Below are 26,215 nucleotides of genomic sequence, written 5' to 3'. Positions count from 1 at the left end.
GTCGCAGAGCGAGGACTCCGAGGCGGAGGAGAGTCGAGGAGGAGGCGAGCGAGCGCATTCTCCCTAGCCACAACTCGCTGAGACCGGCTGAGCTCCTCGACTGCTCGACCAAGCCAGTCTCGCACCGCAGAGCCGCCCGCACCGCCTGTACGCCCTCCAGCCGCCGTCGACCGGGTCCGCCTCGTCTTCATCTTCCGTCCTCGACTCCGTCACCCCTACACCATGCCGACCGTCACTGTGGACCGCGTCGAGTTCTTCAAGCGCCTCGGGAGGGACTACAGTGCGTCCCTGTCCTCCCATCAATCAGCCCCAGAGCTTGCGAGCTGACCTCTGTCGTCCTCCTCCCCGGACAGCGACCAAGGAGTTTGACGAGCTCCTGTTCCAGTACGGCCTCGAGCTCGACGAGGACGTGCGTCCCACTCTCCCTGTGCATCTTTCTGTACCGCAGCCGCGCTGACCAGAGCTTGCCTCGCCGAGCAGACCCTGAGCGACCCCGACCACCCAGCTGGCGAGCCTCACCAGCTCAAGATCGAGATCCCGGCCAACCGCTACGACCTGCTGTGCATCGAGGGCATCGCACGCGCCCTCAAGCTGTACCTGCAACCCGAGCTCGGCGTCCCGACCTATGCTCTCCGCCCCGCTCCCGCCGTGCGTCCCCCCTCTCGCCCTCTTCGCCTCGATCATGAGCGCCGCGAGCTGACCTTCGACAACCCGTTCATGCAGGGCACCGAGCGAACCGTTCGCGTCAAGGCCGAGACGTCCCAGATCCGCCCGTACTTCGCGTCGGCCATCCTCCGCAACGTCCGCTTCGACAAGCTCAACTACGCCAGCTTCATCGACCTCCAGGACAAGCTGCACCAGAACCTCGCACGTCGTCGCACGCTCGTCGCCATCGGCACCCACGACCTCGACAAGATCGCGCCGGGCGACATCACCTACGAGGTGCGCCCACCCCCTCCTCACGCACACTCTCGTCTTGAGCGCGTCGAGCTGACCCTCCTTTGGCACGCAGGCACTTCCGCCTTCCGAGATCAAGTTTGCGCCCTTGAACAAGACGCAGGAGTACTCGGCGCCAGACATGATGGCGCTCTTCAAGGCAAGTCGTCGCGTCGTGCCCTCCCCTTTCTCTCGAGCCGCGCTCTGACCTCCGCCATGGTGCGCGCACGTCCGCAGGAGGACAAGCACCTGTCGCGGTACCTGCACATCATCGAGGACTCGCCCGTCTACCCGATCATCTACGACTCGAGCCGTCAGGTCCTCAGCATGCCGCCGATCGTCCGTCCTCCTCTGTCTCTCGCCTCGACGCCTCGAGCGCACGCTCACCTTCTCTCGCCTCGCCCGACAGATCAACTCGGACCACACCAAGATCACGCTCGACACCAAGAACATCTTCATCGACGTGACCGCGACCGACCTGACCAAGCTCGACATCGTCGTCGACATGATCGTCACCATGTTCTCCGAGTACTGCGAGGACACGTTCGTGTGCGTCCCGAGTCGCTCTCTCTCTCCCTCATCGTCATGTTTCCTCGACTGACTCGAACCTCGGACCCTCCCTCAGCGTCGAGCCCGTCAACGTCGTGTACGAGGCCGGCTGCCCGGGCGGCGCGCGCACCGTCGTCTCGCCTCCCCTCACCTCGCGTCCTTTCGTCGCCCGTGCGTCCTACATCAACTCGTGCACCGGCCTCAAGCTCCCGAGGGACGAGATCGTCACGCTCCTGCGCAAGATGGGCCACACGGCCAACACGCCGACGGTGCACCTCGGCTCGGGCTTTGCGCCGCTCAACGCCCAGGCGTCGCTCGTCATCGACCCGGAGGACGAGATCCACGTCCACGTGCCGCCGACGCGGCCCGACATCCTGCACGAGTGCGACATCATGGAGGACGTCGCGATCGCGTACGGGTTCGACAACCTCAAGAAGACGTTCCCGCAGACCAACACGGTCGGCAAGCCGCTCCCGGTCAACAAGCTCACCGACGTGCTCCGGCGACTGTGCTCGGAGGCGAGCTGGACCGAGGTCCTGCCCCTCATCCTCGTGCGTCCTCGCTCTCTCGCCCTTGCCTCTTCCCGGCCCCATTACTGACCTCTCTCATCCCCCACAGTGCTCCCACGACGAGAACTACAAGTTCCTGAACCGCGTCGACCCGGGCAAGGAGGCGGTCGTGCTCGCCAACCCCAAGACGATCGAGTACCAGATCGTGCGCACGTCGCTCCTGCCGGGCCTCCTCAAGTCGGTGCGCGAGAACCGCAAGCACACGCTCCCTCTGCGCATCTTCGAGGTGTCGGACGTCGTCGTGCAGGACACGCGCGAGGAGCGCCAGGCGCGCAACGTGCGCCGCATGGGCGGCGTCTTCTGCGGGCGCAAGGCCGGGTTCGAGGTCGTGCACGGCCTGCTCGACCGCCTCATGGTCGGCCTCGGCGTGAGGAACCTCGTGTCCGAGTCGAGCACGGGCGAGTCGGGCTACTACATCAAGGCGTCGGACGGTGCGTCCCATTCCTCCTCGCCCTCGTTCGTCTGCCTCGCACGAGCCGTGACTGACCTTGTCCCCCTGCCGCCGACAGACCTTACCTTCTTCCCCGGTCGCTCTGCCGACATCTACTACCGCGCGCCGCCATCGGGCGTGGACGCGCACGCGACGCTCGCGCCCCTGTCGTCGGCCAACCCGGACGACGCGCAGGCCGTCCCGGGCTCGACGCCCGCTCTCGCGCCGACGTCGACCCCGGCCCTCGCGCCGACCGGTGCGTCGGACGCGCGTGCTGCTGCCGAGGACGGCAAGGACGAGGACAAGAAGGGCGCGCTCGACACGATCAAGGACAAGCTCGCGGCGGCGCTGCCGTCGGTCGTCGTCGGCGCGGCCAAGAAGGCCGGCCACGAGGCGCACGAGGCGGCGCACGAGGTCGAGCGGGTCAAGGACGTCAAGGTCGGGAGCCTGGGCATCCTGCACCCGAGCGTGCTCAAGGCGTACGAGCTCGACTACCCTGCGTCGACGCTCGAGTTCGACGTCGAGCCGTTCCTCTAGAGGGCACCGTGCGTCGGCGATGAACCGTAGAGGGCCGTGCAACCTGGCTGTACTCGTTTCTCCGTGTGCGTCCGAGAAGAGAGAGAGCGAGAGACTTGGGTGCGAGCGCGCGAGGAGGACGAGCCGGACGAGGCGAACGACGGCGCCACCAACTCTCGCCCTCCCTACCGCTCTCGCCTAGCAGCACACGAGCTCTCTGCTTGCTTCAAGCTCTGCTCTGCCAGCCCCGCCACCGCCCCCAACCCGTCAAGCTCTCGCTGCAGCCCGCCGAAAATGTCCAGGCAGTGCGTCCTCATCTCGCTGTCGTCGTCGAGCGTCGCACAGAGCCCCGACTGACCCTTGCGCACCTCCAGCGACCACACCCGCGACCCCTGGTGCGCCTCCAGTCCTCTTCCCGGTCCCCGACACCGCGTGTGCCGAGCTGACCCTCGTCCTTCTCCCTCTCCCCGATCCCGCCCTCATCGCTCTCGCCAACTCGCCCTCGACTGCACTCCCGACCACCGCGTCATGTCCCGACAGCCCCTGGGTCATCCTCAACGACTTTGGCGGTGCCTTGTGCGTCCCTCGTCCTCTCCTCGGATTTCCCCCTAGCCCCGCGCTCGGCGTCTCGAGCACACGAGCTGACCCTGCCTTTCCTCGGCCGTGCACCCACAGCGCGATGGGCGCAGTAGGCGGCACCGTCTGGCACGGCATCAAAGGCGCGCGCAACTCGCCCCGCGGTGACCGCCTCCTCGGCTCGCTGTCGGCCATCAAGGCCCGCGCACCCGTCGTCGGCGGCAACTTTGGCGTCTGGGGCGGCCTCTTCTCTTCTTTCGACTGCGCCGTCAAGGGTTACAGGCAGAAGGAGGACCCGTACAACGCCATCATCTCGGGCTTCTTGACCGGCGGCACCCTCGCCGTGCGCAGTGCGTCGCCCCTCCCTTTCTCCTCTCCCTCCTTCGCCGTCTCGAGCCTCGATACTGACAACGCACCTACTCTGCAGGTGGACCGAAGGGCATGCTTGGGTCGGCCATCGGCTGCGGTATTCTCCTCGGTGTCTTCGAGGGCGTCGGCGTCCTCGTCGGTCGGTGCGTCCCACCCGCCTTTCCTCACTTTCCCTTCTTCTCGTCCTGACAGCCGTATCTGCGCCCCACTCAGGTTGTTCGCCGAGACCAACAAGCCCATCTCGCCTCTCGTACGTCCCCTTGTTCCTCTTGTCGCACTCGCTCGACCCGTCAAACTGACTCCTTCTCTCGCCCTCGCAGCTCCCCGAAGTACGCCTCGCCCTCAGCCCCTCATCATCGTCGCTGTCTGACTCTCTCCATTCGTCTCGCAGCAGTCCGCCCCTCCACCTGCCGCGCCTCAGCTCGCCTCTGCCTAGACTAGAACGCTTCCCTCCCCCTCGTCCTCTCCCCGCCTCGGCGCACACTCAGCTCCTCCCCACTCCTCAGCACCGTCCACCTGTCTTTTCCGTCCTCAGCATTGCGTCGTCTCGGCCCCTCTCGTCTCTGCGCAGACGACGGGCTTGTACATCAGGAGGAGGAGCAGGAGAAGGAGAACGAGGAGAAGGAGGAGAAGCGCGAGGAGGTCACGCAATGGAGAATTCGCAACGCAGGACCGGCGCACGCAGCGAGAGAGCACGACAGCGACTCGCAGCTCGCCAGGACAGCTCGAGGATGCAAGAAGGACAGGTTGCAGGGCTCGAGCCGGCTCGACAACCTCATCGCCCGCCCTTCTTCTTTCCGCCCTTGGACTTCTTCTTCCGCACGCTCTTGACCGTCGTCGGCACCGCTGCCGCCGCCTCGTCCTCGGCCGCCGGCGGTGGCACTGCGTCCTCGACAGCGACGGGCGCCGGCGGTCCCTGCTCCGCACGCCGCTCGGACCCCTGCCCGGCCTGCTCGCTCGCTCCGCTCGCCTGCTTCTCCTCGCGCTTCGCGACAGGCTCCTGCGGCGCCTGCCTCGCCTCGACGTCCCGCGCCTCGCGCTCGCCCAAGACCGACAGCCAGCTCTCACCGACCTCGTCCCGCAGCGCCTCGATCCTCCTGCGCAGCGCCTCGCCGCCGCCGCCCGATTCGGCGCCGCTCCCGTCGGCGGGCACGTTGAACGTCGATGCCGAGAGCTGCCGGCGCGCGGTGCGGCGTGCGGCGGTCGAGCTGCTGCCCGCTGGCGCCGCTGCTCCTCCTGCTGCCGCCGGGCCGAGAAAGCGCACGGCGCTGCGCGCGCGAGCGGGCGAGCTCGACTGCGCGTCGGACGAGTAGTGCCCTGCGTCGGCGTCGCCCGAGACGGCGAGCCCTTGCAGGCGCGACGAGCCCGAGTGCTCGGCGCCGGACGACGAGGGCTGGTCCGAGTCCGAGGCGGGACGTGCGGGCGCGAGCGAGGAGGTTGAGGGGTGGGACGGGTCGGCGTCGAGGTCGACGATGCGGCGGGGCTTGCGACGCGCCTTGTGGTGCACCTTGGACGGCGAGAGAGGGCGCGGCGCGCTGCTCGCCGAGGCGATTGAGGCGGTGTCGCCGGCGACGGCGGCGGCAGTGGACGGGGCGAGGTGCGCCGCCGAGGGTAGCGGCGGCGGTGGCGAGCGCTCGCGGTGCTGCCGATGAGGCGCCGTGACGACGCGGCGGCCGACGACGACCTTGGCCTGGCCATTCTCGGCCGGCCGGTCTGCCGCACCTGCGCTCGCCCTCCTCCCCCTGCTGCTGAGCGGCGTCCCTCGCCGCCCAAAGTCGGCCTCGACGGCGCGACGCTCGCTCCCCGTCATGAGCGCGCCGTCGAGCCGCACCTCGGCCGCCGGCACGTCCCGGTGGCCCTGCACGTCCTCCTCGACAAAGTAGCCCCAGCTCTTGACCCGCCACTGCTCGTCGCCGCCCTCCTCGCGAGGCCGCGTGAACGCGTTGCCGCGCACGTACACCTCGCGCACGTGCGGCAGGCGCGAGAGGCGCGACACCTCGAGCACGTCGGCGACAGCGTTGTCGCGCACGTCGAGGCGCTCGAGGGCTGCGAGGCGGTCGAGGCCCGAGAAGTTCTCGAGCCGGTTGCGCGACAGGTTGAGGGCCGTGATGGCGCCGAGCGCCTTCGCGATGCCGAGGAGCGAGTCGATCATGTTGTCGCTCAGGTTGAGGCTCCGGAGCGAGGTGAGGTGGGCGAGGGCGGGCGGGATCGAGATGAGGAGGTTGGACGAGAGGTCGAGCGAGGTGAGGGTCGGGAGGAAGGTGAGGGGAAGGGAGGGGACGAAGGTGAGAGAGTTGTCGGGGAGCGCGAGGTGGCGCAGGGACGACCATGCGAGGCGCGGCGGCGTCGCGTATGCCGCCGACGTTCTCGGTGAGGCAGGCCGTCGCTCGCCGACCTCGCCGTCGCCGTGCTCGCCATTTGCGCCGTCGAGCGGGAGAGCGCTCGCGCTCGAGGTCTCGACGGCGAGGGACGTCTTGCTGACGCCCTCGGCGCGGCGCTTGCGCTCCGTCCCAACAGGCTTGTGCCGCCGCTCCTCCTCGCTCCTCCTCGCCGAGTCCTCGGACGGCGCGTCGCAGATGAGCTCGCCGACGTCTTCGATGCCGCCTCGCCGGACCTCGAGGCTGCGGAGCTGGACCGACAGGACGTCCCACCCGACGAAGCCGCGCGGGTCGAGGTCCTCGAGGGTGAGCGCCGTCAGGTTCTTGAAGGCGAGGAGGGGCACGCAGGTCGCCGGCGGCGGGCAGTCGACGAAGCCCTCGACGGCGCACGCGAGGGTCGGGGTCCCGTCGGCGGCGACGAGGTGGAACGGCGACAGCTTGAGGGCCGGAAGCTTGGTGCACGACGAGTAGATGTAGCGCACGTTGGCCGCCTCCTCGTCCTTGGTCGGCGCCTGCGCGCCCGACCCGAGCCCCCACCAGCCCGAGCCGAACGAGAAGCTCGAGATGCCGCTGCGGATGCTGCGCGAGTCGTCGCCGCTGGACGAGCTCGGGAAGCCGAGCATGCCCGCTCCAGGGATGCCGCCGAGGAGGCTGCCCCCTCCACCGCCTGGTGCGCGGCCGCCGGGAACCGACGAGTAGTCGACCATCATCGGGCGTGTCGTGCCGCCCTCGACTGGGACGTCGAGCTCGCCCGTGTTGGGGATGCCGAGCTCGTCGAACCTGAGCAGGAGGTAGTAGAGGTGGTGCGGGTCGAAGTTGAGGACGAGCGGCGGTCGACGAGGAGGAGGAGGTGGGGGCGAGGGCGAGTCGGCGGTGGGGACGATGCCGAGGGTGAGGACGGTCGTCCAGCTCGGCGGCGCGTGGGCCTTGTGCTTGGAGCGCGGCGTGTAGTACGCTGCGAGAGCCGCCTCGTGCGTCTTGATGAAGCGCGACAGGGCGGCGAGGTAGTCGCGCTCGGCGACCAACGACGGCTCGACGCTGCTGACGGACGGCATGCTGTGGGCGCTAGCCGAGTCAGTCGCGGTGCACTCAGAAGAGTGGACGCGAGTGCGCACCTTGCTGTGACGGTCGCTCGAGCTGGCTCGTCCGGATGCAGGGACCTGGTCCGCGGCGAATGCAGAGCGAGGGTGGTGGCGGTCGGGCCACGCAGCAGGTGGCAGGCGTCTAGCTCGTGCTTGCGCGCGTGGTGCAGCCAGCTGTGGCTCAGGCGAGCCGGTGGAGGACGACAAGAGCGAGAGGTGGGGGCGAGCGGAGAGAGACGAGCAGTCGGCGACGCCCCTGTCCTGCTCGAACGACCTAGCGCTGGTTCGATTACATCCTTCGCGGCCCGAAGATACACTCGCCGCAGCGCTACAGAGAGTGGAGAGGAGCGAGCCTCTGGTGACGACTCGGAATAAAGGGGAGGCGCCAGCGGTCGTCGTCGCCTCTTGCAGAGCTGCCGGCTCGCCTGAGGTTCTGGAGAGAGCTATCCGAGGCACTGGGCCACACAGAACTGGATCTGGAGCGAGAGCGAGGGCGTGAGGGATCGCTCGACCCGTCTCTCACCACGAGCAGCGTCGCCTCCCTCCCTCCTCCCGCTCACACTCGCCGAATCCAGGGACCAGTGCGACAGCCAGCCACCCAGGCCCACTCGACGCGTCCCGGTCACCACCCGCCATCCCCGTCTCGCCTCGCCGTACCCTCTGCTGCGTGCGACCCTCACCCTCCCCCGCCTCATCACCCGCGCTCCCGCCTCGCGCCCAGGACCCGCTCGCCAGAGTCCACCATGTCGCTCGACCCGAACCAGCGTCGCCTCCACACGGCGGCCGCCGTCTCGGCCGTCCACAACCGCCGCACCCGCCTGCCCTCGATCGACTTCACCGTGCACACGTCGGACGAGGGCCAGGTCTTCAACACGACCGAGCGCGTCGTCAAGGACGTCCAGGCCCCGGCCTTCCTCAAGCCCACCGACGAGCAATTCTACGCCGACGAGACGCGCCAGAAGCCCAACATTGCCTTCCTCAAGAACCACTTCTTCCGCGAGGGTCGCCTCACCGACGAGCAGGTGCGCCCTCGTTCACTCGCGCTGTCGTCCGAGTCGCGCACCTCCTCGCATGTCTTACTGACTGAGCGCTCTGTCCACTCGCAGGCCATCTTCATCATCCGCGAGGCGAGCAAGCTCCTGCGCGAGGAGCCCAACCTCCTCGAGGTCGACGCGCCCATCACCGGTGCGTCCCATTTCTCCCTCCTCTCTCTTACTCGATGAGCGACATGGACTGACACCGGTATCCGCCCCCAGTCTGCGGCGACATCCACGGCCAATACGTGCGTCGGCTTCACGCTCGACCCTCCTTCCGCCGGCCGCCGACAACACAAGACTGACCTCGAGCTCTCCCTCGCACCCGCAGTTCGACCTCATGAAGCTGTTCGAGGTCGGCGGCAACCCGGCAGATACTCGCTACCTCTTCCTCGGCGACTACGTCGACCGAGGCTACTTCTCGATCGAGGTGCGTCGGCCCGTCCTCTCGCGGCCCCACTCGCCGCAGCCTCCCACGAGGACCTCGTCTGACGACGCCTTGGCTCTCCCGCAGTGCGTCTTGTACCTGTGGGCGCTCAAGATTTGGTACCCGAACACGCTCTTCCTCCTGCGGGGCAATCACGAGTGCCGCCACTTGACCGACTACTTCACGTTCAAGCTCGAGTGTGCGTCTCGCCTGTCCCTTCTCGGTCGTCTCTGTCCGACTCTGCGCAAGAGCCTGACCGCGTCGGCGTCGTTCCTCCTGCAGGCAAGCACAAGTACTCGGAGGAGGTCTACAACGCGTGCATGGAGTCGTTCTGCACGCTCCCGCTCGCCGCCGTCATGAACAAGCAGTTCCTGTGCATCCACGGCGGCCTCTCTCCCGAGCTCAACACGCTCGACGACCTGCGCGTCGTGCGTCCCTCTCTCTCCCTCTCTCTTCCTTCCCCCGAGCGCTCGAGCCACGTAGCCGAGTCGGTGCCGCTTCCCTGACGCACCTCTCGCGACCACGCAGATCAACCGCTTCCGTGAGCCGCCGACGCACGGCCTCATGTGCGACATCCTGTGGGCCGACCCGCTCGAGGAATTCGGCAACGAGAAGAACACCGAGGGCTTTGTCCACAACCACGTCCGGGGCTGCTCCTACTTCTTCACGTGCGTCAAGGCCATCTCTCCCTCTCTCTGTCGTGGCCATGCGCACGGCCGTCGACGGGTGCGCGACGCGCCTCGAGGTCGAACCAAGACTTACCCTCTTTGCTCCTCTGCCGAGCAGGTACACGGCGGCGTGTCAGTTCCTCGAGCGCAACGGCCTCCTCAGCATCATCCGTGCACACGAAGCGCAGGACGCTGGGTGCGTCCACCTTCTCGCCCGCTCTCCCTCGTTTCCTCGTCGCCCTCGACTAACTCATGTTCTCCTCCCTGTTCCCCATTTTCGCCCTACAGCTACCGCATGTACCGCAAGACCAAGACGACGGGCTTCCCGTCGGTCATGACCATCTTCTCGGCGCCCAACTACCTCGACGTGTACAACAACAAGGCGGCCGTGCTCAAGTACGAGAACAACGTCATGAACATTCGCCAGTTCAACTGCTCGCCCCACCCGTACTGGCTGCCCAACTTCATGGACGTCTTTACGTGGAGCCTGCCCTTTGTCGGCGAGAAGAGTGCGTCCCCCTCTCGCCCTTTCTCGGCACGGTCGCCCTTGTCCTGACTCTCCTCGCCCGTCCCTCTCTCTCTCTCCCTCGCCCCTGCAGTCACCGACATGCTCATCGCGATGCTGGGCATCTGCAGCAAGGAGGAGCTCGACGAGGAGGAGGAGGAAATCGCCGAGGAGGAGGCCGAGCCGTTGGAGGACGAGGAGGACGACGAGGGCCTGACCGGTGCGTCCTCTGCTCCTCTATCTCCCACGTTCTCTCTGCGCCTCACTGACACGTTATGGCGACTGTCTCGCAGAGGAGGACATTGCCGAGAGGCGCGCGGCGATCAAGAACAAGATCCTCGCCGTCGGCAAGATGAGCAAGCTCTTCTCGGTCCTTCGGTGCGTCCTGCTCTCGCCACCGTCACTCTCTCGTGTGAGACGCTCGTCACTGACTTTCCTCCTCGTCACGTCCCCAGCGAGGAGTCCGAGTCGGTCTCGGAGCTCAAGAACGTCGCCGGCACGCAGGTCCTGCCGCACGACTCGCTCGCCAACGGCGCCGACAGCATCAAGCAGTCGATCACCAACTACACCGACGCCCGCAAGTCGGACATCGACAACGAGCACCTCCCGCCCGACCTCATCGACCCGGAGGACTTTGCCGCCGTCGCCGCCGCCGCATCGTCCGGCGACGAGGGCGCCGAGGACGTGTTCGGCGCCGGGCTCGTGTCGCCCGCAGACGGCTCGACGGCTCCCACCTCGCCCGACGTCGGCGTCGCCGAGTCGCCCGACCTCATGCCCAAGGACTCGCCCGGCCTCGTCGACACGCCGACGAGCGAGAAGGACCTCGCCATGGGCTCGCCCAGCTCGCCGTCGTCGCCCGTGCCCGGCTCGCCCGGCGCCGAGGGCTCGCCGTTCAAGCGCCACCACCACCGCCGCCAGTCGTCGCTCGGCACGACGCGCACGTCGCCTTCGACGAGGCGGCGCAGCCTCGAGAACACGATCAGCATGATCCGCGAGGCGATGAGCAAGAACGACTCGTCGATGGAGGAGCTCGCCGAGAAGGTGGCTGGCAACGAGAGCCCCGGGTCGCCCTCGAGGAGCAGGCGCAACTCGCTCATGCGCTCGCCACCGGCAAGCCCGAGCCCGGCCCGCTCGTGAGCGCGCTCCACCTCTCCTGCCCTCCCTCTTCCTTTCCCCTTTGTGCCAGCATCCCCCTCTTTCTCTATCTCTCTCTCGCCCCGCTACCCCCACCTCGCACGCCTGCAGCCCTCTGTATCACCCTCGCGTCTGCCTCCCCCTTTCCTCCGTCCCTCGGTCGTGCCCTCCCTTTTGCTACCCTCTCTCGCGCGCATCTCTTGACGACGACCTCGGTCTGTAATGTAGACGATGGGCCACCGATTCCTCGTGCAAGCCTCGGCGTCGAGAGCGCACTGGCTCCAGGCCGTTGGAGCATCGACGGGCGGCTGTACCCTTGCCCGCTCGACCGGCCCGAACGAGAGAATCTGCTGTCCCCGCTCTGCGAGTCCGTCCCCTCTCGCTCGATCGAGCGAGCGGCAAAAGGCACAGCTCGAGTTGCTCTCCCCGCTGTCGCTCTCGAGCCACCGCGGAACGAGCCGCGGTTACAGTACCTTCCGCGCAGCTCGTCTCTCGCTCAGCGCGTCCGTTGTAAGCCCGCCATGGCCTGCCCAAAGGTGTGGACGAACGCCATGCACAAGGAGCACAGGCCGAACAGGAACGAGAGGATCGGGATCATCTTGCCCGGCCCGATCCACCTGCGAGGAGGACGAGGTCGAGAGGGTCTGTGCGCTCGGCCGTCGGCTGCCTCTCTCTCGCTCCTCCTCGACACGATCGACGCAGTCGCATGCTGCGGCTCGTCCATCCGAGCGCAGGGAGCATGCCCTCAGTCTGGCTCGAGGCAAAGACGGCGCAGCTGCGCCGTCAAGGCGTTCGACGTACACGGAGGGTCCGGTTGCGCGTGATCGGGTCCGTGCGACCGCAGCTGCAACTCGCAGAGCGTGGGCGAGCCGCGCGTCAGGGTGAACATTTGTGCACGTTGCAAGCACTGATCCTCGACCACAGCGGGACGCGACTGTGCGCGTGCGACGACCGGGCGAAGCGGCGACCGGAAGAGGGGAACGGCCCGGGCGCACGGTCAGGCACGCTCACACTTCTCGTTCGCACTCTCGGGCAAACTGCACGAGTTGCAGCGGGCCTGCAGAACGCTTTCCCTCGACGAGAGCGACAGCGAGGGCGAGGAGAGAAGCTGTCGAGCAGAGGGAGGGCGCAGACGCAGAGAGCGCGTGCGGGTGGCTCGTCCTCGTCGCAGAGCAAGTCGGATCTGCGTGCGCAAGCCAGCCTCGAACGGAAGCAGGCGGCAGCCGTTCAGCCGGGCCAAGGCCGTGGGCGCAGGTTCGAGACTGCGGTTCCTCTCCTCGATCGCATTTCTGCGTCCTCGACCGGAGGAAACCTTGTCCGGCTGTTCGTCGCCCCCGCGGTGCACGCTCTCGCTTCGTTCTCTGGGGACCCACGGGCTTTCTTGCTCTTTGTCCACTCTTCTGCGCGCTCAGCTCGCTCTCACGCGCTCAAGCCCCCTCGCTGGCGTGCGCTTCCTCGAGCTCGTCGACCTTCTCAAACCGACCCTTCGACTCCCCCACACCCGCCACCATGGACCGCCAGTTCTCCTCCTCCGACATGGAGAAGGCCTCGGTGCACAACAGTGCGTCGCGCCGTCCTCCCCCTTTCCTGAGGACCCTGCGCTCACCTCGCGGAAGAGCTCGCAGTCGAGGAGGTCGCACTTCATGGCCATGCCGCGACCGACATTAAGGACGGGCGCGCACTCTTTGTCGTCGACGAGGCTGCAGAGCGTGCTCTGCGCCGCAAGATCGACCTCCGCATCCTACCGACGGTCGCGCTCTTGTACCTGTGCGTCGAAAACCCTCCTGCACCTGTTTTCCCGCTCGCGCGGACCCTGACTGACTCCTTCTCTCCCTCGCAGGTTCTGCTTCATCGATCGGTGAGTCCTCGATCCAGTTCGACGACGCGAGCGGAGGAGGAGCGCCGCGAGACCGTGCCCGTGTCCTCCCCTGCGTCGTTTTCCTGACCCTCCTACGCTTCCCGCAGCGCAAACATCGGCAATGCCCGCCTCGCCGGTGCGTGCGACTCTCACTCTCTGTGCCGGGACGACCGCTGACCCCCTACACCCACCCTGCAGGTCTCGAGAAGGACCTTAAGCTCAAGGTCCGCCTCCTCGCCGACGACCCGCTCTCCCTCCCTCACTGACATACTCTCTCTATTACGCAGGGCTATGACTACAACATTCTCCTCACCGCTGTACGTCCCGTCCTGAAGCGCTCGTGTCGTCCTCGTCGGTGTACTGACCTAGACCTTCCCACAGTTCTACGGTTCGTCGCTCGCCACTTTGCGGCTCGTGAGCGTTCCTGACGTCTCGCTCTACAGTCGCCTACGTCGTCTTCGAGTTCCCGGCTCAAGTCGTCAACAAGTGCGTCCACGCGCTCGTCTGTGTCCAGGACCCGCTGACCTCGTCCTCCTCGCAGGTGGATCGGGCCGGGCAAGATGATCCCGATCCTCTCGTTCCTCTTTGGCCTGTGCTCCTTGTGCATGGCGTTCGTCCACACCTTCGGGCAGGCCATCGCGGTTCGATTCCGTGCGTCCTCACCTCCTCGACCTCCTCGCACCTCGTCCTCGTCCTCTCGACGTCTCTCCTTCGTCCGCGCATCGTCCTGACTCGCTCGTTCGACAGTGCTTGGCATTGCGGAAGGCGGAGTCTTCCCTGGTATTGCGTTCTTCCTGTCGCGCTTCTGTGCGTCACCATTTTCCTCGTCCTCGTCGCGACTTGGGAAGGTCGACTAATCTTCCTCCTCACAGACCGCAAGGACGAGCTCGGCTTCCGCCTAGCCTGCTACATCGTCTGCGCTCCCCTCGCCGGTGCCGTCGGCGGCCTGCTCGCGAGCGCCATCCTCAAGATCGACTCGATTGGCCCGTACCGGACCTGGCGGTCCGTCCTCTTTTGTTCCTTCGTCTGGCAAAGCCCGTCCTGACCCTCCTGCTTCCCGTTAACGGGATGATCTTCCTCGTCGAGGGCGTGATCACGATGGGCATCGCGATCATCTCGTGGTTCATCCTCCCCGACCGCCCCGAGGTCTGCAAGTGGCTCACGCCCGAGGAGCGCTGTGCGTCCTCCTTCTCTCTCGCCTTTCGTCTCGCGCCGGCCTATGACTCGCTGTTGAGCCCGCCATACCCTCGAGCTGGCCCTCGAGCCGGTCTCGCCACCTCGGGACCCGTCCGACCAACTCGACTGACTCGGTCCTCCTCTCGCAGTGCTTGCCGAGGCCCGCATCAAGTCCGAGAACGTTGGCCAGACCGAGGTCGTCGACTCGTTGCAGACCAAGACCCTCTACGCCGGCGTGTTCAACGCCACGACCCTGAGTGCGTCGCCATCGCCTCGAGCGCTCAGGCCCTCTCTCTGACTTTCCCCGCTCTCGCAGTCTCGTCGACCATCTTCTTCTTCGACAACATCGTCGTGCAGGGCGTTGGCTTCTTGTGCGTCCCTCCTCGAATCGCTCTGCACCGGCGCCACCGCTGACATCGTCTTCCTCGTCCCGCAGCCTCGTGAGCTTTCTCTCCCAGCTCCAGCCCGCCCTTCCTCTCTGACTCTCTCGCCGCATGCAGCCCACCATCATCCGCACCATCTATCCGGGCTTGACGACGGTGCAGCAGCAGCTGCGCACGGTCCCGCCCTACGTCGTCGGCGCCTTCACGACCCTCCTCACCGGCTACCTCTCGTTCAAGACCAAGAAGCGCGGCCTCTACATGGTCCTCTCGGCGCCGTTCATGATCCTGGGCTACGCGATGTACCTCGCGACGCAGGACCCGCACGTTCGCTACACCGCCGTACGTGGAGAACCCGTTCTCGGTTTCCCGTGAATCCTCGTCCACACACTGACCCTCCTCTCGCCCGTGCAGGCGTTCATGGTCGCCATCGGCGCCTTCTCGTTCGGCGCTCTCTGCACGGCATGGGCGGCCGCCAACGTCACCTCGGACACTGCTCGCGCCGGCGCTCTCGGCACCGTCGTCTTCTTCGGCAACTGCGGCGGCCTCGTCTCGACGTGGACTTTCTTGCGTGCGTCCCCTGTTCTCTCCTCCCCTCTCATGAGGGACAGAAAACACGTCGGCCGACGAGGAAGCCGGGTGACAGGTGCACGGACCGCGCTGACCCTTCTTCCGACTCGCAGCCAACGCCGCGCCGCGCTACGTTCCCGGCAACGCGTTCAACCTGTGCGGCTCGTCCGTCATGCTCTTCCTCGCCGCCGGCCTGTGGGCGTGGCAGGTGCGCGAGAACCGGGCCAAGGCCAACGGGCGCGACGACTGGCGCATCGAGGGCAAGACGCAGGCCGAGATCGAGGCGCTCGGGCAGAAGCTCCCGGGCTTCCGGTACTCGTACTGAGCCAGTCGCAGAGGCCGGAGCGTCTCGGGCTCTCAAGTGAATGGCGCTCTCGCGCGCGCGCGCATTGCGAGTTGGCTCGCCAGGGTTCTGTATTTGTAGCTCTCCTCGACCTGCGCGCCTCGCGGCGCTGTTATTGCCAGTTCTCGTCATGACACTCTCGATGGCTTGCGTTCGAGAAGAAGTGAGCGTGCGAGAGCAAGAGCGAAGCAAAGCAAGAGGCTCGTGCGAAGCAGAGAAGCGCGAGCGCCGACGAGCGGCAGTCTGTCGCGTCTGCGCGCTCGGCAGCGCGCCGAGCACGGAGGCGGTACTGTGTCGAGCTCTGCAAGCGCAGCTTTTCCACGCACACAGGGCCGACAAGGAGAGACGGCGGACGTTTCGAGCTGGACCGGTGCAAACGATGAGCTCATCGTCGGCCCCCGCGAACGCGGAGAAGGGGGCAAAGGGCGCCGAGTGAAAAGGCCGAGCGGCTGCGAGCGAGGGCGCGTTTCGCACGGTCGATCGACGAGGACAAAGCCCTTCGCCGAGGCTCGAGGCGGACGACAGAGTCGCAGCGCTCAGCTCGACCTCATCTCCTGCCGACCACCGCGCACTGCTCGCCACCAGTGACTTCGATGCGGCTGCTCGCAGGGCTGCACGCCCTCGTCCTGCTCTCTCTCGCCAGCCAGGCCCACGCCAGGCGCCGCTTCTGTGCGTCCCTCCTCCCCCTCTCCTTGTCCGCGTCGAGGCCGAGAAGCTCACATCGCTCGCCTCTCCCGCCCCGCCCTTGCAGATGCCAGGGCCGTCAGCTACTGCTCGGATGCCCGGGCCATCGAGGTGGACCAGTTCCTCCTGCAGTACTTCCCCGACGAGACGCTGTTCGGTTCGGGCGCCGGCACCATCTCGTTCGACATCTCGTGAGTCGCCCCCTCCTCCTCCTCGTGCGCAGACCGTTGCAGGACCGCAAGCTGACGCTGTGTACCCCTGTGTCTGCAGAGCGGCATCGGTCGACCCCAACCTGAGTGCGTGGACGCTCCCCTTTTCGCGACGTGCACGGGTGCGAGGGTTCGGCGGGGCGGTGCACTCGGCCCTCACGCCGGCGCGGCACGGTCGGTCGCCTCGCGTGCGGTGCGAGGTTCAGCGGCGGCGTGTGTCCGGAGCGTTGGCGGAGGACGGCGGCGGGAGGCGGCGGAACTCCCACCCTGCGGCACCTCGTCGAGGAGGACAAGCTGACCTCGACCTCGCCCGGGCCTGCAGACGCCAAGCTCGAGTTTAGCCTCGACGCGTACGGCATCGACGCCGTCAACACGACGATCGACCTGTGCTCGCTCCTCGGCGGCATCCTGTGCCCACTCCCGACCTACGACTTTGTCGGTTCGGCGACCCTGCCTCTTCCCGCCGAGGTCGGCGACTCGATCGACATTCCTGGCATCGGCTACTGGATCCCAGATCTCGAGGCGACCGCGACAGGTGCGTCCCGCTGAGTGAGGCCAACGTTTGGCTCGAGCGCAACCTGACTCACCCCTCTCTTCCCGCAGTGCGTCTCCTGCGCGTCGAGGACAACAGCGAGGCAGCATGCCTGCGCGTCGAGCTGTCGAACGGCAAGACGGCGCGGTTCGCGTCGGTCAGCTGGGCTTTGGGCGGCGTCGCCATGTTCTGCGCCCTCCTGTCGGCCCTGTGGTTCCTCGTCGGCACCCTCGTCTGGCCCTCGACGGCCATCCTCGCCTCGTCGCCGCACGCCAACGCCCTGTGGGCGTCACTCGGTCGTCGCAAAGAGCGCCTCCTCCTGTTCATGTCGCTCGTCCAGTTCGTCGCGACGACGGGTCTCCTGTCGGTCCAGTACCCGCGCATCTACGAGGCGTTCACGGCCAACTTCGCGTGGGGCTTGGGCTTCATCCGCATCAACCCGGTCATCCGCTCGATCGACCGCATGCGCAACGCGACCGGCGGCAACCTGACGCAGATTGCCGGGACGAGCACGCTCGTCGGCGGCACCGACGCCCTCAAGAGCATCTTCTCGCGCGACGTCGTCACGCTCCCGTCGGCGCCCGAGGTCGCGTCGGCCATCTTCACCGAGTTGGCCAAGTCGATCTCGAGCGGGACGCCGGCGTCGTCGTCGGCACCGCCGTCGCTCAGCGCCCGCGGCCTCTCGGTCGCCTCGACTTTGGTCAGTCGCCAGCTCGGCGTGACCTCGTCAACGCCCGACGGCGACGCCCCCTTTACCGACGCCATCGTCGTGCCCGACGTGACCAACTCGAGCACGATCGACTCTGTGCGGTACGGCCTCCCGCACTACCTCGTCAACCTCGACATCTCGCCGTTCGACGGCTTCATGATCACCTTCATCAACTTCCTCTTCTTGTGCGCCATCGCCATCGCGCTCGCGCTCGTCGGCGGGGCGCTGTGGGCGCTCGTCCGCTGCGTCAAGGGCAGGAAGGCCGAGCGGCGTCGGCGTCGGCTCGGTCTGAGCGGCGAGGCGGGCGTGAGGGAGACGGCGTACGGCTCGAGCGGCGGAAAGTGGGGCGGGGTGCGCACGAGGACGAGCGGGCCTTTCGCGACAGTCTTGCGGGCGAGCACCTTCCGCCTCGTACGTCCCCTCTCTCTCTCTCTCGGCTTCGGCCTCGTCAAACGGAGCGTACTCTGACTCGCTGCCTGCACGTGCACAGCTTCTTGTCGCCTGGTACCCGATCCTCCTCCTGTCGTTCTTCCAGTGGACTATCGGCTCGGCCGACGTACGCCCTCTCGCCTTCTCAGTCTTCGCAGTCCGGCCCGACTGACCCTGGTTCCCTCACGCATACAGTCCTGGGCGCCCATCGTCCTGTCTGTCTTGACGACGGTCTTTACGACGGCCGCCATCCTCTTCCTCGCCTTCCGCTTCTTCGTCCTCGCCCGTCGCTCCTTCCGCCCCTCGTACGGCTCGATCGAGGACCCGACGACGTTCGACGCACCCCCCGTCCTCACCTTTCCTTTCGGTCCGACGCCCTCGTCTCCTCCCGTCTCGCCAAACCCCGACCCGAAGCGCGCCTTGCGCAAGGCGGAGCGACGCGAGGTCGAGACGCACGAGCGCGGCCGGTTCCTCGCGAGCGGCCTCGCGCCGTACAGCCCGCTCTGGAACGCGTACAAGGTGCGCAGCCGCCGGTCGACGGCCAAGCGGCGCAACTGGTGGAAGGGCCGAGCATGGTGGTTCGGCCTCGTCGAGCTCGTCGTCGCACCGTTCGTTACCGCGCTCTTCGTCGGGTTCGCGCGCAACTCGGGCTGGACCCAGACGGTCGCCGTCCTCGCCATCCAGGCGCTCCTGTTCCTCGCCCTGTGCATCTGGTCGCCGTACGAGGACAAGAGCAGCAACGGGACCCACATCTTCTGGGCGCTCCTTCGCGTCGTCATCGCCGGCGCCCTCATCCCGTTCAACGAGAGCATCGGGCTCAACGAGATCGTCCGGTGCGCCCTCATTTCTCTGCCGTCGTCTGTCTCTCTCGGTCTACGACTGACTCGCTCTCGACCTCGCAGCGTCGCCATCGGAGCTGTCCTGCTCGTCATCATCTCGGTTTCGGTCGTCCTGTTCGCCGTCCTCCTCTTTGTCGACTTCGTCCAGCTGTGCATCTTCCTCGTGCGGGGCATCAAGGACCGGCGCCGGCACCGCGGCGCCTTGAACGGCGACAGCGTCGTCGACGCTCCGGCCAGTGCGCCCTTGGCGCCCGGCGAGAAGCCGCCGTCGCCTCGCCCTGCAGGGTTCGGGCCTGACGACGACGACCTCGACGCTCGGCGACCCCGAGGCGACTCGCTCGAGCGCGGCGCCACCTCTCGGAGCAGCACGACGCTCGACGATGAACTTGGAAGGCCCGTCGCCGGCAAGTCGGTCACGCCCTGAGCGGCGTCCTCGACACGGACAGACACGCATTCCCCCTCGCCGTTCCTCCTCCCTTGTACATACGCTCTGCGCCCACCCTCCCTCGCCCTCTATAGACACGCACTCCAGCTTCCCCTCCCCTCGCACTTTCCCCTCGGCCTCCTTCGTGTTGTCCCTTTCCTCGCATGTTTCCCTCTACCTCTTGCTGCAACGTCTGCGCAGAGTTCCGAGCTGCACGACCCGAGAGAAGCCGGCCTCGTGCAGAAATAGTGAAACGCCCCCCCGCTCGCCTCCTCGCTCCGCGGCCAGCAGCCTTTGACGCTCCACCCCTCGACGACACCGCATCTGCGCGTCGCCGCCAACAGCAGCACCTCTTTCGAGCTTCTGTGCGCCGCCTGTCGCGCTCTACGCGTCCACATCGAGCGCCGAGGCGGCTCCTCGTTGTTCATCGCCTTCATCTGCCGTCCGCCTCGTTCGCGCCCCGTTCAAGGACCGCCAGGAGTACGCGCGCGCTGTGTACACTATGCCGTGCCGCCCAAGCCTGTGAGTCGCGCTCTCTCCCCCTGTCGTCCGTCTCGGGCGGCCAAAACAAGATCGGCGACCGCCCGCAGGAGGACGCGTCTTCGTCTCCTCGTCCTTGCGTGCCGCACAGTCACTGACGACGTGTTCGCCTGCCTTCTCCACCGGTGTGCGCGCTCTGCAGATCGGCCCGTGCCGCCAACCAGGACGACTCGCTCGTCGTGCACCCGGCAACGCAAGCCGGCGGCGACTCGGGCGAGCTCTCGCAAGCTTCGTCCAACGAGGACGACGACGAGGACGGCGCCCAAGTCGACTCGCAGGGCTTCTGGGAGGCCGACGCCATCGTGCGTCCCTGCTCTCCCAGTCCTCACCTCGTGCCCGCAGAGACTGACTCTCCTTCGGCGACGTCCACCCGAGCAGCTCGACGCGACTGCGACCAAGTACCGCATCTCGTGGAAGGGCACCGACGAGAACGGCGAGCCGTGGGAGCCGACCTGGGTGCGCCTTGCGTCCTCGTCGCGTCCATACCGTCTCGGCGTGGCACTGACCCTCGCTCGTCGCCCGCCTTGCAGGAGCCCAAGGAGAACGCCAACGCGCAGCTCGTCCAACACTGGAGGGAGGTGGGGCGCGCTGAGATGAAGGCGGAGAAGCGGCATCAGAAGGAGGAGCGGCAGGAGGCCAAAAAGGCGGCGAGGGCGGCAAGGGCGGTCAAGACGCAGCGCAAGAAGCCCGCTAGCAGCACGGCATCGGTGCGTCCCACCCGCATCTCTCTCCTTTCGTGCCCTTTACTGATGTACTCGCGATACGCAGTCGTCTCGCATGCCCGCCTTCAAGGCCGACGACCCGCCCGTCCGCAGCGCGGCAAAGCGCAAGATGGTCGCACCCGAGTCGGACACGTCGTCGCAGTCGTCGCAGCCACTCAAGAAGAAGGTCAAGGCCACCACCGCCAACCTCGTCGACCTCGTCGAGCCGCAGCCGGTCCAGTCGAAAAAGCGCGTCGCCTTTGACCTCGTCCTGAGCGGCGACGAGGACGAGCTGGACAACAACGGCGCCACCGAGGAGCACGACTCGACCGAGTCGGCAGCAGCCGCAAACCCCGAGCCCGAGTCGGGCGGGCGCGACGACAACGACGAGCCCGCCGCCTCGTCCGGGTCGACAACGGCCTCGGTCGTTCCCGACTCGCAGGCCGCCCCACCCCTCCTCGATCACTCGACGCCGTCGCTCATTCTGCCGTTCGCCAGCACGGCGCAGACGTCGATGCACTCGCCCGCGTCGAGCCATCTGGACGTCGAGGACCGGCGGTCCGACGACGGCGACGACGACGTCGCCATCTTCGACCCGCTCCAGCACAACGACCACGACCGCACTTCGTCGCACGAGCCCGAGCCTGTCGCGCACCTTCGGCCCGTCCCTATCCCGGCCGTCTCGGCGTTCCAGCTCGCGGACAGCATCGTCGTCCGCTCGTCTCAGCTCGACCCGATCGAGGACCCCGACTCGTCCCCTCGACGCTCGCCGTTCCGCCGCCAGCAGAGCAACCCGTCGCCGCGTCACGCGAGCCCGCGACCACGACCCGCCAAGACCCGCCTCGAGCTCGTCTCGGCCGACCACGGCGAGGTCACGAGCCCGCTCAGCTCCTTCGAGCTCGAGGTCCTCTCGGCAACGGCCGCGTCGTACGTCTCGCTGCCGATGAGCTCGGCAGAGATGTCCGCCATCCAGGGCTCGAGCACGTCGGGCTCGTGGTCGCACTCGCGCCCACTCGTCACCGCGCCGGCGGTCAAGCGGCCGCTCGCACGCGCGCCAGACGCGCTCGTCGAGCTCGAGGCGGGCCCCGGCGTCGCCGTTCACGCGCGTGTGCGCCCTGCGTCGCCCGAGGTCGTCGACGATGGAGCGCAGCACTTTGCGCCGACCCAGGGCGGCGCCGACGACGAGGAGCGCCAGTGCGAGTTCTTCGACGAGATCTTCGACTACGAGGGCGGCGCCGTGTCGACCCAGCAGGTGCTGCCGACGGCGGGCGAGACGGTCGGCGCAGGGCCGGTCGCTCCGCAGCAGGACGCAGGCGAGGGCTCGGCGCCGCACGGCTACACGGGCTACGGTGCAGCGGGCTCGTGGAGCGGCGGGCAGCAGGATCAGCAGAGTCAGCAGCAGCAGCAGCAGCAGCAGCAGCCGCAGAGCGGCGCGTCGTCGTCGTCGAGCTACGGGTACACCGGCGCGCCGTCGCTCCCCGGCGGCTACGGCTTCGGCTCGGCGCCAGGGTTCCCGGGCAGCGGCTACCGGCCCATCCTGCCTGCGCCGTACGGCCACCCGCACGCTGTCGCTGCGCCGCCGCCGCCGTCGAAGCGCGACCTCGAGGACGCCGCGAGCGAGGCGAACAAGAAGGCGCGCACCGAGTCGTCGCCCCAGCCCCAGAGCTACCCGGCTGCCGCCCACGCCCACTCGCCGTACTCGAACCTGTCGGGCCAGATCCCCTCGCCGTACGGCATCGCCCCGCCGCAGGCGTTCAGCTACTCGAGCTCGTACGGGCCGCCATTCGGCGCTCGTCCACCCGCGCTCAACGTTCACGCGCCGCCGCCGCCGACAAGCGCAGGCCCCGTCGCGCTCGCCTCGCCGTCCCTCGCACGCGTCCAGAGTCAAGATCCTTTCGGCCAAGCTCGCGCGTCCCCTCCTCCTGCCGCCGCGTCCTCTCCCGTCGTCTTCTCCACGGGCCTTTCCTCCCCGGTCGGCGCACCCGCCGGCGCGCACCGTTCCCCATCCCCTCTACCGCCCTCGGCCCCTGCGGCAACCGCCGCGCCGGTCAGCCCGTCCCTCGGAGGCGTCGGCGGGTCGAGCGGCTTCATCTCGCGCAACAGCTCGCCGGCGCCGGGCGCGGGCAAGGCCGACGAGGTCGTCGCGCTCGTCAAGATGTCGCCGCACATCGTCGAGGAAGACGGGACCAAGGTCGAGATCGAGCGCTTCCTGCGCGACCCGAAAACCTACTCGAGTACGTCCGAGCCGTTCACCATCTCTCGCGCGACCTTTCTCACGCTTTTCACACCCCGCGCAGCCTCTTCTACGGCGCCGCTCATGCGCAGCGAGTTCTGGGCGTTCGAGTTGCGGCACGTCACGGTCGACGGCGTCGACAAGGTCGACTTCATCATCCTCCGCACGCACCAGAGCACGTTCCAGCTCAAGCGCGCCGTCGTCGGCAAAGTCCCTGTCGACTTTGCGCGCTCTTTGTCGCACACGGCCGCTCGCCCGAGGGGCCTGACGCCGGCCGTCGAGGCGGTCCCAACGCTCGCCATGTCATCGCCGGTTCGTCCTCCACCGCCAGCTCTTCCTGCGCCATCCACCATGGTGCGTCCCTCTCTGTCTCTCTCCTCCCTCCTTCTCGATGTACGTGAGCCTCGTCTGACGGCAGACCATCGACCGAATCCGCAGACTCGCGAGCAGCTCGAGCAGGAGGTCGAACGTCTTCGTCAGCAGAGCTCGGCGCACGAGGTCGAGCTCGTCGCGCTCCGCCCTCTTGCTGCCGAGGTCGCCAAGCTCAAGGTCGACTGCCAGGCGCTCACCAAGACCAACAAGTCGCTCCTCGCGTCGCGCGAGTCGACCCAGTCGGACCTGTCGTACATGCAGGCGCAGTACCAAGCCGCGTCGGGCGCAGCTGTCGAGCGAGCCAACGAGGCTCGCGTCGCCGAGGCCGAGGCGGCCAAGCTGCGCGGCCTGCTCGACACCGGGCTCAAGCAGAAGGAGCTCGTCTACGCCGGCCAGATCAAGACGATCAAGACCGAGTACGCCCGCGTCAAGCAGCAGCTGCGCCACTACCAGGAGGAGAGCAAGCGCACGCAGGAGCACGGCATCCGCGACAAGGCGGCCAAGTGGGACGAGCACGTCGCGCGACTCGCCCAGGAGCAGAAGGACGCGGCCGACCTGGCGCAGGGCCTCCCGCTCGACGGCGTCGGTTCGGGCGACGACGACGACGACGACGACGTCAAGGTGGACGGCGTTGCCGACGACAGTGAGGAGCAAGAGCCGAGCACGATCAACACGTCGGCCACCTTTTCGCAGCTCCCGTCGCAGGTGCCCGTCGCGTCCCTCGGCCTCGGCGCCCGCGACCTCGTGCACCCTCTTCCCGCCGCCCTCGACGCGCCCATGCCGCCATCGTCGGCCCCGAGCACCAACGAGAGCACGATGCTCCCCGTCGACGAGTTCCGGTGCGAGTGGAGGACGGGCACCGAGTCGCAGGCGCAGCCGTGTGGCGCGGTCACGTCGACCAAGGAGGGGCTGCAGGACCACCTTGTCACGGAGCACCTCCCGCAGTAGGTGCGCGGCGGGTGCGCGCGGCTGTCGAGGACGCAGGCGGACGACTCGGACAAGGAGGAGCAGCAGCTTTGGTCACTTTGCGACGCAACTCGAGCTCTTTGTTGTACTTCGCCCGCGTCCTTGAGTATCTCTCTCCTTGGAGCACCCTGTGCAGCGAAAGCCCGGTGCGAGAAAGGTGAGCCCGAGCGACGAGGAAGCCGGCTTCCGGCTTGGCCTTGCGCGTCTCCCTCGACCTCTCGACTCGCACAGCGTGCGCAAGCTTGACCGCAATCGCAAGCAGCATCTCTTCGGCACCAGCACGCGCCTGCAGCACCGCCTCGAACGCGGCTCGTCGGCCCATCCTCCTCGTCGACCCCACAACCTCCCTCAACCTCGACCTTCGCCAGCCACCACCGTCCACTCGGCATGGACAACTTCTCGCGAGCAGACCGCATCCGGGCAGTGTGCGCTCCCCTGTGCTGCTGCTTCCCGCGCCGCCTCGCCCTCTCGCCCTCGTCCGAGTCCCTCAACCCAGACTCGGCGCGCGATTGGTACGCGCAAACGCGCCCGTCGGTCTCGCCCAGCGCCTCCTCCGGCTTGCCTCGCACTTGGCAGGAGTACGAGGCGCGCGACGCACGCCGCGAGGCCGACCTCTTGAGCCTGCACGAGGGCATCGGCGGCGGCGACTTCTCGGCGGCCGCGTCAAGGCGGCGCACGGCGAGGGGCAGGGGTGGGGACATCTCGGGCGGCGGAGCAGACGAGGGCTCGGGCCTGACGAGGTGGACGCTTTTTAAGAGCTGGTGGCGGGGCGGCGGCGGCGAGATTCGGCTCGACGATTCGGACGACGAGCGCGACGAGCCGGGCGCGCAGCACGGCGACGGCCAACGGCGAGAGGCGGCCGCTCGACTCGACCCTGACGACATCGTCGACACGGCTGCGCTCGGCCTCGAGGACGTCGCTCTGCCGCCAGCCCCGCCCACCGGCGCCGCCCTCGCTCCTCCTTCCCCTGTTCCCGCCCTCGCACCTCCCGGCACCCTCGCCCCGTCTTCCGCGTCCGACAGCGCCATCTCTGGCGGGGGCGACGACGACCGCCAGGCTCGCCGAGCGCGCCGCCAAGCGCGCCGCCGCGCACGCGAGCTCGGCATCTCGGTCGACGAGTTCGAGGCGGGCGCCTCTGCCGAGCCGGCCGAGCTGCCGGCGTCGCCCTTCCTCGACGTCCACACGGGTGTTCGGCGAGGGAGCAAGAGCGACCGCTCGCTCGCGTCGTCGGCGTCGAGCGGTTCGCGCAGTCGCCGACACGAGACGGGCGACGCCGCCCTGTTCGCCATCGGCGAGGAAGGAGACGGCGTCGACGAGGCAATATTCGGGCAGCATGTGCGGCGGTCGCGCAGGGAGGGCACGAGTCGCACCTCGCACCGCAGCGCCGACAGCGGCAGCCAGGAGGGCAGCTCTCGGCGGCGGCGCCATCGCGACGGGGCGACCTCGTCCACCTTCCACCCCTCGCTCGAGCGCGACGACGCACATGCCCACCTCGTCCCCCTCCCGCTCTCGCCCCGAGCCGACTCGCACGGCCCCTCTTCGTCGCACGGCTCGTCGTCCCGCCCGTCTCGGCACCGCTCGAACCCGTCCACCTCGACCCTCTCGACCGAGGCGTCGTCGCGCGTCTCTCGGCGCACCAAACGTCGCGAGCACGCCGTCGCCACCGAGCCGGCGCAGGAGGATGCGTACCTCTCGCCGCTGCACGATCCCGTCGACGACGACGACGGCGCGCGCTACTACGAGGGCGAGGACGGGCAGCTGTACGCGTGCGGCTCGGAGCACGAGCAGGAGCAGGAGCACGGCGATGTATTGGAGGAGCAGGCGCAGGCGCCAGTGGATTACGCGGCGGCGCTGTCGCCCGGGCTCGCGTCGTGGGACCACATCGGCGTCCTGCCCGGCGTCAAGACGGCGTCGTTGGCGGCAGGTTCGGCGGCGCACGATGACGAGGACGAGGAGGAGCGAGGAGATGGGTGGTAGAGCGGCGGGCAAGCTATCTCGAGCCTCTCGCACGTTCCGCAGTCGAGCTCTCTCGCGGCGCTCTCGCAGAAAGGTAATTGCAGTCGAGAGGCTCGGTAAG

The 26,215-nt window shown here is 67.8% G+C and overlaps 8 protein-coding genes across 8 annotated transcripts; 7 read left to right on the top strand and 1 right to left on the bottom strand.

Moving 5' to 3' along the window:
* The first annotated feature begins 84 nt into the window (after nt 1-84).
* On the top strand, nt 85-3,085 carry RHOBADRAFT_51514 (uncharacterized protein). The gene is made up of 10 exons (XM_018415881.1): nt 85-280; nt 354-409; nt 481-648; nt 724-942; nt 1,013-1,111; nt 1,174-1,275; nt 1,346-1,485; nt 1,562-2,036; nt 2,104-2,485; nt 2,564-3,085. Exons 1-10 carry the CDS (start codon nt 223-225, stop codon nt 3,019-3,021), a joined length of 2,157 nt encoding a protein of 718 aa, XP_018273745.1. The 5' UTR covers nt 85-222; the 3' UTR covers nt 3,022-3,085.
* A 209-nt stretch (nt 3,086-3,294) lies between these two features.
* RHOBADRAFT_51513 (uncharacterized protein) lies at nt 3,295-4,616 on the top strand (the record flags this gene model as incomplete). Its single annotated transcript, XM_018415880.1, has 8 exons — nt 3,295-3,305; nt 3,375-3,395; nt 3,541-3,576; nt 3,676-3,926; nt 4,004-4,088; nt 4,159-4,195; nt 4,266-4,274; nt 4,337-4,616. 8 exons carry the CDS (start codon nt 3,295-3,297, stop codon nt 4,379-4,381), a joined length of 495 nt encoding a protein of 164 aa, XP_018273744.1. The 3' UTR covers nt 4,382-4,616.
* A 62-nt stretch (nt 4,617-4,678) lies between these two features.
* On the bottom strand, nt 4,679-7,378 carry RHOBADRAFT_51512 (uncharacterized protein; the record flags this gene model as incomplete). Its single annotated transcript, XM_018415879.1, has 1 exon — nt 4,679-7,378. The coding sequence occupies one exon, from the start codon at nt 7,376-7,378 to the stop codon at nt 4,721-4,723; it is 2,658 nt and encodes an 885-aa protein (XP_018273743.1). The 3' UTR covers nt 4,679-4,720.
* A 770-nt stretch (nt 7,379-8,148) lies between these two features.
* On the top strand, nt 8,149-11,176 carry RHOBADRAFT_51511 (uncharacterized protein; the record flags this gene model as incomplete). The annotated part of the gene is made up of 12 exons (XM_018415878.1): nt 8,149-8,427; nt 8,512-8,590; nt 8,662-8,687; nt 8,771-8,869; nt 8,954-9,065; nt 9,149-9,294; nt 9,395-9,534; nt 9,653-9,730; nt 9,823-10,043; nt 10,134-10,259; nt 10,333-10,417; nt 10,495-11,176. 12 exons carry the CDS (start codon nt 8,149-8,151, stop codon nt 11,174-11,176), a joined length of 2,073 nt encoding a protein of 690 aa, XP_018273742.1.
* Nucleotides 11,177-12,682: 1,506 nt separating this feature from the next.
* Nucleotides 12,683-15,482, top strand: RHOBADRAFT_41688 (uncharacterized protein; the record flags this gene model as incomplete). The annotated part of the gene is made up of 17 exons (XM_018413933.1): nt 12,683-12,734; nt 12,799-12,940; nt 13,014-13,031; nt 13,139-13,167; nt 13,230-13,255; nt 13,319-13,348; nt 13,413-13,419; nt 13,475-13,517; nt 13,573-13,682; nt 13,779-13,838; nt 13,904-14,037; nt 14,118-14,208; nt 14,357-14,464; nt 14,524-14,558; nt 14,708-14,929; nt 15,002-15,158; nt 15,271-15,482. The coding sequence occupies 17 exons, from the start codon at nt 12,683-12,685 to the stop codon at nt 15,480-15,482; spliced, it is 1,476 nt and encodes a 491-aa protein (XP_018273741.1).
* Nucleotides 15,483-16,093: 611 nt separating this feature from the next.
* On the top strand, nt 16,094-19,326 carry RHOBADRAFT_41687 (uncharacterized protein; the record flags this gene model as incomplete). The annotated part of the gene is made up of 8 exons (XM_018413932.1): nt 16,094-16,169; nt 16,252-16,375; nt 16,455-16,480; nt 16,716-16,928; nt 16,997-17,985; nt 18,125-18,190; nt 18,259-18,896; nt 18,966-19,326. The coding sequence occupies 8 exons, from the start codon at nt 16,094-16,096 to the stop codon at nt 19,324-19,326; spliced, it is 2,493 nt and encodes an 830-aa protein (XP_018273740.1).
* A 502-nt stretch (nt 19,327-19,828) lies between these two features.
* Nucleotides 19,829-24,230, top strand: RHOBADRAFT_51508 (uncharacterized protein; the record flags this gene model as incomplete). The annotated part of the gene is made up of 7 exons (XM_018415877.1): nt 19,829-19,848; nt 20,009-20,168; nt 20,245-20,322; nt 20,397-20,573; nt 20,635-22,801; nt 22,865-23,154; nt 23,239-24,230. The coding sequence occupies 7 exons, from the start codon at nt 19,829-19,831 to the stop codon at nt 24,118-24,120; spliced, it is 3,774 nt and encodes a 1,257-aa protein (XP_018273739.1). The 3' UTR covers nt 24,121-24,230.
* Nucleotides 24,231-24,525: 295 nt separating this feature from the next.
* Nucleotides 24,526-26,151, top strand: RHOBADRAFT_51507 (uncharacterized protein; the record flags this gene model as incomplete). The annotated part of the gene is made up of 1 exon (XM_018415876.1): nt 24,526-26,151. The coding sequence occupies one exon, from the start codon at nt 24,526-24,528 to the stop codon at nt 26,113-26,115; it is 1,590 nt and encodes a 529-aa protein (XP_018273738.1). The 3' UTR covers nt 26,116-26,151.
* Nucleotides 26,152-26,215: the final 64 nt, after the last annotated feature.

This window comes from Rhodotorula graminis (assembly GCF_001329695.1).
Source record: "Rhodotorula graminis WP1 unplaced genomic scaffold RHOBAscaffold_2, whole genome shotgun sequence".
NCBI lineage: Eukaryota > Fungi > Basidiomycota > Microbotryomycetes > Sporidiobolales > Sporidiobolaceae > Rhodotorula > Rhodotorula graminis.
Note: the sequence above shows the minus strand (reverse complement) of the source record. Positions and strands in the feature narration are given on the sequence as shown.